Consider the following 13,283-nt stretch of genomic DNA (forward strand, 5'->3'; position numbering starts at 1 on the left):
AGCACTCACAGACATTGCCTTGCCTAGTTATTCAAAATGCAATGATAACTTTATGTATGATTTGTCTCCAGGTAGAATAGGTAAAAGACAGATAAAAATGCAAATTAGAATCTTATTATATAAATATGAATTTATCTATGAATACATGTATATTATATATGATATATAGTATATATTGTAATGTGTGTAATGATATATGTAATGATATATATGTAATATACAAACTAAAGGATAATTATAATAAATAATACACAACTATATATGTATTCGTATATAGTTATATATGAATTTATGTATACTATGTAGGATATGTTATATATTCAGTATTTTGGGCTGTAGTGTGTGTAATATATGCAATAAATATGCTTAATAATATGTATATGCAATGCTTATAATATATATACTAATGGAAATAATCTGTAATAAATGCAGCCACACACACACTTATTATATGATATATTATTTATATAAATATATAAAATATGGGTTGGGCACGGTGGCTCATACCTGTAATCCCAGCACTTTGGGCGGCCAAGGCAGGTGGATCATAAGGTCAGGAGATTGAGACCACCCTGGCCAACATGGTGAAACCCCGTCTCTACTAAAAATACAAAAATTAGCCAGGGGTGGTGGCATGCGCCTGTAGTCCCAGCTACTCAGGAGGCTGAGGCAGGAGAATCACTTGAACCCGGGAGGTGGAGGTTGCAGTGAACCAAGATCATACCACTGCACTCCAGCCTGGGTGACAGAGCAAGACTCCATCTCAAAAAAAACAAAAATATGTATACACACACACATATACATATATATACACACATATACATACATACATATATATATGACATAGAGAGAGAAAGAGACAGAGACACTAGTCCTAAATCCTAGGCCACGGTTGTTCAACCTTTTGGCTTCCCTGGGCCACACTGGAAGACGATGAATTGTCTTGGGCCATGAATAAAATACATTAACACTAAGGAGAGCTGATGAGCTAAGAAAAAAGGTTTGGGCATAATTTTCGTATCTGCCACCACAGATAAGCAAAAACATCCTCACATTCAAAAGGTTGGACATCTGTGGCCTAGGCTTTCTGTTGCAAAGCAGAAAACTGGAATTTAAAAAGTTTATTGTTATCGTTGCTTGTTTTGTTGCTGCTTTAATTTTAAAAAGCATTGCTTTAAATACCACAGCAGTATTTACAGCTTGAACCTGAGGGCTGAGATAGACGTGTGATAATGCAAGAACTCAGCTCTGTCTTTCTTCCCCTTTGAGTTGGGAAACCTGGAGTCATGGCAGGAGGACAATAAAATCCCTTAGATTTGGAGAAAACCCGTGCCCACAGGCAGGTGGATCTCTGGGAGTGGAGGACCATGGTGTACAATTGGCCATTCAAGGTGCCACCAGGAAAGCCGAGATGAAGGCGGGATATACTTGGACAGAAACAGCCTGAGATAACCAGCAGGACTTGAAGGTCACTTGGAGTGGGTGCTGCTGTGTGAGCCACAAATTCCACCCCAAAGAGGCGGCTGGGTAAGCACCAGCTAAGTGAGAGACCAGATGGAAAATGCACTGAGTCTTGAAGGATAAGCAGCAGCAGAGTGAGCCACATGGGGCTGCTCAGTCAGGGATTTGGGCAGTGAATGCAGTGCATTAGAGGCTGATACCCAGGACCTGGTGGAACAAGCTACACCCCAGTGGACGTCCTGGAGGAATGACAGCAAATGCCTCTCCTTTCATGTCTTTTATCTCTGTAGGGAGAAGAGAGAAAATAGATTCAAAATAATTTACATTTGAAATAGAAAGCGAGGAAACTCCCACTGGGGCCACATCAAGGTCCTCACTTTGATGTGTGCCAGTTAACATTAATTACAGGGAAACAAAGAAAGTTCCACACACTGGATGCTGTGGCTATAAATGTTAAATGTAATACGGCTGCACATCTTCATGCGGCATATCAGTTCATCCCCATGACAATAAAATAAAGCAGATACTGCAGAGGGGATTACAGATACGGAGATCAGCAGACACACCCATTACCTGCTCACCACTCACTACTCTCCAATAAAGGGTTGGATTTACTAGGAGGTTATGTGACATGGCCAAGCTAAGAACCACCAGAAGCAGAAGTACTCTCATTCCAGTGCACTTTTCACTATAGCACTCTGCAGGCAAATGTCTGCTTTAATAATCGAGAATCTACAGAATATTATCCTTAACTAATCATTGTTCAACTAGACAAAACACATTCATGGGAATAAAAGTGAAAGAAAACTTTCACCCACAATTCTACCATCTTAACAAAACCGATAAACTTCCCTTTTCCACGTTAACTAACTAAAAGTTATCATGTATAAGCAAGAATGAACTGTATGAATTCCCAATCCAAAGCATGTAAAACCATACACTATGGTCTATATTATTTTGTATGCATTTTTTGCTTATTTCTTCTTACGGATCATATTTAATGAATGCTTTATTTCTTAAGTAACCTCACCTCAGTTAGAATGGTTAGAATGGCTATTATCAAAAAAGACAAAAAAAAATTAACAAATGCTAGCGAGGATGTGGTAAAAAGGCAACTCTTTTTTTTTTAATGTTATTATTATTACACTTTAAGTTTTAGGGTACATGTGCACAATGTGCAGGTTTGTTACATATGTATACATGTGCCATGCTGGTGTGCTGCACCCATTAACTCATCATTTAACATTAGGTATATCTCCTAATGCTATCCCTCCCCCTTTCCCCCACTGCACAACAGTCCACAGAGTGTGATGTTCCCCTTCCTGTGTCCATGTGTTCTCATTGTTCAATTCCCACCTATGAGTGAGAACATGCGCTGTTTGGTTTTTTGTCCTTGCAATAGTTTGCTGAGAATGATAGTTTCCAGTTTCAACCATGTCCCTACAAAGGACATGAACTCATCATTTTTTATGGCTGCATAGTATTCCATGGTGTATATGTGCCACATTTTCTTAATCCAGTCTATCATTGTTGGACATTTGGGTTGGTTCCAAGTCTATGCTAGTGTGAATAGTGCCGCAATAAACATACGTGTGCATGTGTCTTTATAGCAGCATGATTTATAATCCTTTGGGTATATACCCAGTAATGGGATGGCTGGGTCAAATGGTATTTCTAGTTCTAGATCCCTGAGGAATCGCCACACTGACTTCCACAATGGTTGAACTAGTTTACAGTCCCACCAACAGTGTAAAACTGTTCCTATTTCTCCACATCCTCTCTAGCACCTGTTGTTTCCTGACTTTTTAATGATTGGAAAAGGCAACTCTTACATGCTGTTGGCAGGAATGTAAATTAGTACAATCATTATGGAAAACAGTATGTAGGTTGCTTAAAAAACTAAAAATAAAATTATCATATGATCCAGCAATCTCACTTCTAGGTATGTATCCATGGGAATTGAAATAAGCACGTTGAAGAGGTATCTGCACTTCAGTTCATTGCCACATTATCCACAGTAGCCAAGATACAGAGTCAACCTAAGTGTCCATCAGCAGATGAATGGATAAAGAAAATGTGGTAAATATACACAATGGAATACGATTCAGCCACAAAACAGAATGAAATCCTGTCATTTGCTGCAACATGAATAAACCTGGATGACATTATACTGTTATTTTCTTAACCATTCCCTCCTGTTGAACATTTAGATGATTCACAATCATTTATAAAGGTTCTTGCCAACTCAGTGGACATGCATGGAAACAGCCTTAGGGTTCAAATATATCCTAAGAACAAAAGGAACAGTGCTACCCAGAATTCAAAAGGCAAATATTGCCTTTAGATTTGAAGAATGGCTCTATCTGATTAATCCACTTTTAGGAGACAAAGTACAGTAACATCTCATACAATATAAACATAGCCAGTTCATCAGAATGCAACATCTGTTTATGGATTACTAAAGTATGTAATCCAACATTTTAGAAGTTTAAAATTTGGGAAAAAAGAAAACCTTTAAAAGTTATAATTGAGTCCTCACAATGAAAGAAAGTAAGAATACTCGATTTTTACCATCCTTTCCCCAATCTGAATTATGAAGTGTTTTTTCCCCCCCTCTGGGAATTAAGTATTGATTTTTAAAGGCATATTTAGACAATTTTGCTAAGAAAAGTAATCTGTGAAAATAGTTTCCTGTGACTTTTCATTTAAAGACATCAACACTTAAAGCATCTAACAGAATGTTACAATGCTTGCATCAATATTAAATGGTAAATTATATTTAAGTACAAAAAGTATGATAGTTGAAGACCAAGATGCTAATGGATAGAAACAGCTAATGTCTGATTTTCTACAAACTCACTGCAGAATTCTAAAGAAGACATATGACCATCAGATTAGCAATTGTTATATAAAGCTTATTTCTTCAATGATTTTTTCAACATTAAATATTGTTGTCTTTAAGGACACTCTTAGAAAACCCCGCATGTAGCATGTTGTATGGAATGAACGAGACTTTTTCCTTTTCATTTCCCTTGATACAGTTGCAGATCTTTATGTACTGCGGAGTAGGTAGAAACAGTAGCAGAAGAAACCTTGATATGGGTTGAATCTTTTTAAAATATAGACTTTATTTCTTAGCACAGCTTTAGGTTTACAGGAAAACTGAGAATACAGTACCAAGTTCACATGTCCTCCACATCTTCTTTCTCCTGATATTATTACGTTAGTATGGTACAGCATTAAAATTAATAAACCCGTATTAATAATTAGTATTAAGTAAAGTCAATCTTTATTCAGAGTCCTTGGTTTTTACCTAACGTCATTTTGTTGTTGCTGCTCCGGGACTGCATTCAGGATAGCACATTACATTTTTCTCACTAAGCTTCTTAGGCTTCTCTTGGATGTGACAGTTTTTCAGATTTTCCTTGTTTTTCATGACTTTGGTGGTTTTGGTCAATATTGGTCAGCTATTTTGTAGAATGCTACTCCGTTGGAATTTGTCCGATGTTTTCTCATTATTAGAGTAGGGCTCTAGGCTTTGGGGAGGAAGGCCAGATAGGTAACATACCATTTGCGTCACCTGTTATCAAGCGTGAATACTAGCAGCATAACCTACCACTGCTGATGCTGACCTGGATCCCCTGGCTCTTCTGCTGAGCAGATTTGCCTATTCTCCCTACTTATTTATTTAATCATTTATCTATATCAGTATGCACTCATGGGAGCATTTCTTTACTTTCCGGCACTATAAGATCCTCCAGAATCATCTTATGTATTTCCTTTCCCAGTACCAGGATAATATATTTTTTTTCTGAGGAACCCTAGATGCCAGGAGTGTTCATTGTTACTGGGGTATCATCGTTCATAAGCCCTCTCAGCAGACAGAGCAAGGAAATATGTGTGTGTGTATACCAACCCATGTATAGGTTGAATTTTAATCAATCATTAGATAAAATAGGTGTTTTGCCTTAAGATTGTCTGTGCTCTTTGACTTGTTTAGTGTAAAAAATAAGTTTTAATACTTTTTTGAATTTTTAAATGGAAATAGTAAGTTGTAGTGAACTGTTAGTCTCCAAATTGAAGATAACTGATGGTAATAATAACCACCATTGGATTTTTGTTAAATAAAAACACACAGGCATAATTCTGATATAAAAATCTGCATTATCACACTTCTCTTGAAACATTAATAAGTAGAAATTTTCAATACAGTTGATAGGCTGTTGTATGGTTGCTTTATTTTGTATTTTTGCTTTGCCGGGATACTAGTAAACTAGCAACTAATCAAAAGACACAACATGACCTAATATTTCAAATTTAACTGCTTTACTTGACGAATGTGCCAAATAATATTTTTAAAAGCTAAAAGAAAATATTTTCAAGCTGTGGAAGGTGTTTCTATGAGATTAATTTGTGGCCAATAGTTTACTTATTATTTAGTCAATATAATTGCTTGTTAATTTCAATTTGTGACTAATCTTACCTTAGATTTCATTATGTACTTTAGAAAATTTCTAAGTTTTTAATAAGAAAAAAGTAAAATATTGTCCAAGTAACCTGGGAAAGTTATTCTAAAGAGTTTAATGTTTTCAGTAGTTCATAACTGAGATTATAAATTAAATATTTTTACTTCTTTCCTTTTTAAAAATTTTCCTCTCCAAGATTAACTATTTTTCTAATTACTTTATTATTTTAAACACTTAATTTAATTATTTTAAATAAATTAATTGGAAAAATAGTGACAGTGCTGTATAATAAGTAGGGAGTTTCCAATTTGATACAACTTGATCTCAGTAGTAAATCAAGATAAGAAATTAATACAGTTGATTTAGTTGGAATATATTCCTTTTAACTTGAATGCTTTTGTGTCGTCATGAAAATTTGTAATTTAAAAAATCAGATAAGCATTTTAAAACAAAGAATAGATTAAATTTTAAATATAGACCTTTAATTTACCACAAATTACATTCCTGGAAAAGATATTATAAGTCTAATATGAATTTTCAATTTAAAACAATGTTAAAAAGCCAGTCTAGTGGGGGAAAAAAAATGAGAAAAAGAAAAGGAAAATGGCCCTAGATCAAATTTTATGCTAATAAAATGGTAAACCTTTAGAATAGATTGTGGTTTTAAGAATATTTTCTAAATAAAAGAGGGCAATAAGTATTAAACATCTAAGTATACTTTTTTAAAAGAAAAATATTTATTAAGCATGCAAAATATCTAGCACCATACTAAGTTTTTTTTTTTATTAATTTGTATTTTTATTTTAAGTTCCGGGTACATGGGCAATATGTGCAGGTTTTTACATAGGTAACCGTGTGTCATGGTGATCTTAAACCTTTAAGAAAATGTTCTGAAATTGGGAATGGCAGACTCTGGCTTAGAATGAAGCAGCTGCAGGATGTATGGCCATGTGACTTTGGATGTGTGTGCTGAAATTGCAGTGGTTTTACCGGCCCATGTTTCCTCATGTGTGCTCTGGAGAGCATGAGTTGAGTGGGACATTAATAACTACAATTCAAATAAGGGTCTTCCAATAATTAAAATGTGAAAGACACTGGGTTAAACAAAAGAAACAGAGTGTTTGTTTGTTTTGCTGCAGAATTTCAAAAAGCCTTTACTATACAAATGTGCCTCATGAATCTCCAAGTAAGAACATTTCCCCACGCTTGCTTGTTCAAACAGGTAATTGTGGAGCACAAAACTCTCACCCTGTTCATTAACAGAGAGAGAGAGAGAGGGAGAGAGTTATCTTCCTCAAGATCGAAGGTATGCCACGCATTTTACATGTGATATATTTCATTCTTATGATAAACTATAAATTTATTATTATTATTTTCTCTTCTATAGATAACAAAACGGAAGGTAACAAATTAAATAATCTTCTCAGTTTCAGTCAGTTAGAAAAAGGCAGCTGGAAATATGAATCCCTTTCTCCTTGAAGTCCTCCATTACTCTTTCTTCTAGTCTAACTAGCTTTTGGAGAATTTTAGAACATAAATAATATATCTTATGACATATGAATAATTATCAGTGAAACAACAAAACAGAATTGAGATAGCCACTACTCTTTCCTCTAGTCTAAATAGCTTTTGGAAAATTTTAGAATATAAATGATATTTCCTATGTTATATGGATAATTATCAGTGAAACAACAAAAGAGGAATGAGAGATTACCACCACCACCATCTCCATCAATCCTTCCTCTAAACCCATCCCAGTTAATTGTACACTCTAACAACAAACAGTGTGTTTGCTAGGCATAGGTAAGTAGTGAGGCTTTCTCTCCAACTTGATTGCATTAGTTGAACCCTTTCAACGGAGAAATTCTGGAGACTCCACTGATAATATCAGTTTTTCTCTTTGCTAGTTGCCTCACATATAAATCACACTCACTTTTAAGTAATTTAGTTACCCTGGATAACCAAGAGCAAGAGTTGATTTCTTGTATTTGATTTCCACTTAGTACACACAGTGAAAGGGGAAAGATCTGCTCATTTGCAGAAACATGTTAACATTAGTCAGGCACTCCCTTTTATGTAACACTATCAGATACTTTCTCTCTAGATTTTTCCAGTGCCCATTGGAGTTTTCAAGTTCATGTTAGGACCAATATAGTGTATACTAAGCTGAAATCAAATATAAGAGAAATGAACTTCTGCTTTTAGTTACTCCGGGTAACTAAATTACTTAAAGTAAGTGTTATTTATTGTTTGAACACACACTTATACTGTGTGTACTTGGCATACATAAGTCCATACACAACATGGCATAATTTAATGCAAGGAGCTCAAAACCTGAGACCAGAATAGCTAGTTTCAATTTCTGGTGTTTCTACCAGTAATAACTGAACTTATGCAAAGTCACTGTCTCAGTGAAAACCAGAGATCATAAACCTTACAAGAAAAGTAGCTGAAGTTGAGGTCTATGTAATGTTAACATCAGGCCCATAAAATCAATGTTAAACGAAAAGATGAATGACACAGGTAAAATTGTTAAGGGAAAAGATCTGCTCATTCTCAGAAACATGTTAATATTAGTCAGGCACTCTCTTTTATATCACACTATCAGATACCTTCTCTTTAGACTTTTCCAGTGCCCACTGGAGTTTTCAAGTTCATGTTAGGACCAACATGATTTTGAAGACACAGGTGCTTCTCTCAGTGACTCTACCTCCAGTCAAAGAGGTCTTCTTAAACACAGGCAACTCTCCTCTGAGTTTCTGAGTTTCTTCCAGGTTTGGCAGCATGCACCACTCTCCACACTCTGTGCATTTGGAAGCCAGAACCTATTCCAAGTTGACTATGCAATTGATATAATAGATCAGTGGCAGAACATTAACTAAAAACTCTTCAAGAATACTATTTGAAAACAATTTTAAAGTGTCCACATTGAAAATCTGATGAAAAACATCAGCAGTATAGATTGCAATTGCCAGAATGCAAACCTCAAGGGGCAGATGCTGTCCATTTTATTCACTGTTGTACATCCTGCAATTTTATAAGTGTGTCTGGCTCATGCTAAGGAAGTAAGAACTCAAATAGTATTTGTTGAATGAAGAATGAATATTAAAATGATGAAAAAACTAAAAATAAAGTCATGGGTCTGTACACACTTATGTAAAAATATGAACAACTAAAAACATTACTTGGAACTTTGGGGATCTTTGGGTTAAAATTTCCAAAAATGATGCTACAGCCAAGGTAATGATTGACATAAAATAAATTTGGACCTCTGTCAAGGAAATAAAAGCATGTGAACAATGATATTGTCACTATAGATTTCCACACTGTTCATATAAATCTCCATAATATTTCTATTTATGTGATGTACTTAACTACATAATAGTACCATATTTATTTGGTGGTTTTTTGGCAAATTACAGAATTTAGTGTATTTCATCTTCCCTTGTGAAACAGGAAAGGTTGATATCATTACTGCTAGTTCACAGATGAAGAGATTTAGGCTCAAAGATATTAAAGGTCTTATAAAGATACACCAATCAACGGTTAAGTCCCTGTTTAGGAAGAAAATGTAAATAATAAAAAAAGTAGTAAAAACAACATAACAATAATAATAATACAACAAATGTATCCAGATATTACTCAAAGCCATTTCATATTGAGCGCCTACCAGTGACACTGTGAGGTTTGCAGTAGTTTTAATTCAATTTATCAGATGCAACAGCAATGGCCTGGTAAGACTAAATAACCCTCACTCACTCATCGATGTATCTAGTAAATCATGGAGGTGGGAATCAAACCTATGCTTTCTGACACCAAAACATGCTTCAGAAAGCCTGGCTGCCCACTACTCAATTCTTAATCCTATTTTTACCATGAACTCTATAATTGCATGTGTTGAGATGACGCACAAAAATATATTATCTAACTATCTTTCTGCAATCTTTATTATAAATATTACACATCTGTCCTAAAATTGCATATGCACTTGGAATTTTTTTTTAATTAATGGTGGTGGGCCATGTCTACTAAGGTTACCTAGATCCTGTTCTAACCATTAATTATAAGTCAGCCACCCGATTAAGGAAGATATTTGTGATTGTGAAGCTCACAGACCAAGTAATTACGTATGTCAACTGGTTGTTGATATACACTGGTGTATACAGAGAGGCAGGAATGACTCCAGCAGCTCCACACAATTCCCAGCAACCAGCTATATTTCTCTTCTATGCAAGCTGCTGGGAAACTTCTTGAGTGCAGCAATAATGTTAAGGGCACCATTATCCTACCGACCTTCTCTGTCTCTTAACTGTTGCATAAGATTATAAACTTTCCAACAGACATTCACAGTGTATGCTCAAATAATGTATGTGAACTCAATACTCTCTCAAATATTCAGTATGCATGAATTTTATCTTAGCTTTTATCCTTTTCTCCAAAACTGAAGCTTAAGCAGACACTTTGACAAGAAAAGTAGACCAGTAATTAATTCATTCAAGCATTTGAGTGCCTTCTCTATATGAGGAGCCAGTACTAAGTGCCTAGCGATTTCGCTATACTTTACTTTGAATATTTTAAGTCACTAAAAAACATGCCAGTTAATAATCTAGAGATCCTTTTTGTTGGTTGGTTGATTGTTTAGTTGATCGGTCGGTTGCTTGGATGGGTGATGGTTTGTTGGAAAGAAGAATGGGACAGGATATAATAAAGAATACAACTCCCCTTTCGTTTTCCTTACACACACTCATACACACACATAAACTTTGGCTTAGTCCCCAACCCCTTTTTGTTAATTTTTTGTATTCAATATTGCACTTGACTGACACAAGAAAGTCACTGTAGGGAAGCAGGTTTTCTCTGAGGTAAAGCTGGTTTCCACAGTGCTAAATTGCTCATTTAAAAGCATGCGTTGGTCCTTAGGTGCATACGGGGCAACAGTGCTCATGTCAGCCACAGAACACTCCAGGCCAGAAGGAGTAACACATTTGTACTGCACATAAACAACACCAGGCCATGCCATGCCATTTTATTTTATGCATTTTGGCTCCCATTTAGAAAAAAGAAAACCTCATTATCTTGTGGCATATATTTGTAAGGTCAGTGAATCATGATGGTTGTTTTCACTTTGAAAACTACTTTTACATAGATGATTGTGATTGCTTGGAGCTTAGAAAAATACTCAGATCTGTGAACAAATATACCTTAAAGCATCCTTTTCCCTTCTCCTCCTGAGTTCCTTTAGATGTGGGGGATATAGGAAAGGAAAATGCTACCTTATATTTGTTATACAGGGATGAGGAACATTGGCTAGCACAGCCATTTCTAGCATCCCTAGATTTGTCTCTTTCAAAAGGTAAAAGACACAAGCAAAACCCCAATTAAGTTAATAAGTACTGGAAATTATAACACACACACTCATTACTTACTTTGTATTGTTCAGAATTTTTTTTTTAACCAGGGTGAGTAGAGTTGATTGCATTCTCAAAAACCCAGGATGTTAAACCTAGAACTTATCTCAGATAAAGGATATTTCAGTTATGTATAGTAGTAAGTTTTTTTTTAATAAATACTTTGAAACTATTTTAGAAAAGACTCTAAACTATCCAATACAATGCACATTAAAATTACCCATAGTCTAGAAAATACGTGTGTAGTAAAAGTTAGTATTTGAGATCTGCAGCTCAAAGTAGCACTTTTCTATTTTTCTTTTAGTGAGCATGTTCAGTGATTAAAAAATAAAACCCACTATGTTCTGAATTTTTGTAAAGGGGCTGGCTAATTGTAGGTCAGAGCTAGTATAGTAACTGAGCAATTTCAACTGCTCAGGAAGCGTCACTATGCCAGTGCCTGGCACTGCTCCTGGCATATTCTGTTAGATCTTGGAAAGGGGGAGTTAGAAGTCCTCAGAGATCAGGGCTTCACTCTTGCGGTTGAAAGTGGAAGATGGAAGAAGCTAAGAGACCCATGTGATGTCACAACTTCACCTGTGGCTCCCTCTGTGACTGTGTCTCTAAGAAGTCCGATGGGTTGGGAAAGGAGGAGGGCAAATGAGATTAAGAGAACAATAACTGGGTTTAGTTTTAAAGGGGAAGAGCTGTGTCAACTCTCAAAGCTCAGAAATTGCCCTATGCAGCCACAGACCAAACCTTGGTGGTGGGTGCTGTGCACTTATAGCTGTGAGTCCACGTCCCTTCCACTGTCCTTGCCTTTTGTCATCTTTGGGCTGCCCACATTCAGCCTTCCGGTGTCTTTTTATCTCATTCGAGATCAGAGCCCTGAATCTCCTAGGAAGCTACCTAGACTGGGAACTGGATCTTGCTCAGTGGCAGGCAAGCGGGCAAATTAGGGAGCAAGTGGGAAACTTAAGTGTCTGCTGATGTTGCTAACTGACCGTCCTTCTCACTCTTCAAATCTTCAGCTCGAAGTCAGATCTGAACTCTGCCCCAATCTAGTGGAACCCGTCAGAGTTGGCAGACTCCATGTGGAAGAATCCAACTTAGGCATAAAAACTTGGAGGCTCTGGGGTAACAGGCTCTAGGATATTCCCACATCCTTAGTGGTCCCTGTATTCTATTCTTGAGATTCGTGCATACTCGCCAGTGCCCAGAGCCCAGGTTGCCAGGCACCGGGACTGCGGATCTGGACTGCCAGACGCCCACCCAGGCGGCTGGGAGAGCTCATTTCTGCGCCCAACTCAAGTGGCTGCAGCGGCGCGCGATCCCTTGCCCAGAGTAGGGGTGCCGGTCCCTGCGAACCTGAATTCCCGCACTCTACCCCTCGTTCCTGGAGCCCAGATTGAAAAACCCGCCAACTGTACCTCCCGGGGAAGCCCGGCACCCTCCAGGAGGGAAGCAGTGACGCGGCTCCCCCCTTTTCGTGTAGCCTCCCACGCGCACTGACCTCCACCTTCCCCAGCTCCGGCTCCTGCGCCGCCTTGCGCTGCCTCGCCCGGGACCCGCTACACCCGCGCTGGTGCGGCGAGCGATCACGTCTCCCGAGCAGGCAGCCTAGGGCTCACTCACCGATCCTGAGTACTTGCGGGGCGGTCTGAGGGAGGATATAGCAGAGGAAATAGAGGAGTGCCCAGCTGGTGTCCCTGGTCCAGAGCCCGGGCTGGGCGAGGAGTGTGCCGTGCTCCATCTTCCTAGCTTCTTAATTCATGCCGAGATACAGCCGCTGCCGGACGCCCGAGAGATGCACCCAACTTGGGCCGGGTCCCCGCCTCATCCTCTCTGGATGCCCCGGTTCCAAGCACGCTGCGCGCTCCCCACGGAGCGAGCTCGAGGGAACCCGCGTGGGACCGCGGAGCTGGCTGGCAAGGCTGAGCTCGCTCGGGGCTCCTCAGTGCTGTCGCTA

The 13,283-nt window shown here is 37.8% G+C and overlaps 1 protein-coding gene across 11 annotated transcripts in view; it reads right to left on the reverse strand.

The window, feature by feature from the left end:
* The window catches only part of GRIK1 (glutamate ionotropic receptor kainate type subunit 1), a 404,073-nt gene extending 391,006 nt beyond the window's left edge, over nucleotides 1-13,067 (reverse strand). For all 11 annotated transcript variants that reach the window (XM_063720803.1, XM_063720802.1, XM_024239397.3 and 8 more), the window contains exon 1: nucleotides 12,950-13,067. In XM_063720803.1, coding sequence (XP_063576873.1) covers nucleotides 12,950-13,067 — 118 coding nt within the window. The remainder of the gene's footprint in view (nucleotides 1-12,949) is intronic.
* Between the last annotated feature and the right edge of the window lie 216 nt (nucleotides 13,068-13,283).

The sequence above is a fragment of the Pongo abelii genome, chromosome 22 (assembly GCF_028885655.2).
Source record: "Pongo abelii isolate AG06213 chromosome 22, NHGRI_mPonAbe1-v2.0_pri, whole genome shotgun sequence".
NCBI classification, from domain to species: Eukaryota; Metazoa; Chordata; class Mammalia; order Primates; family Hominidae; genus Pongo; species Pongo abelii.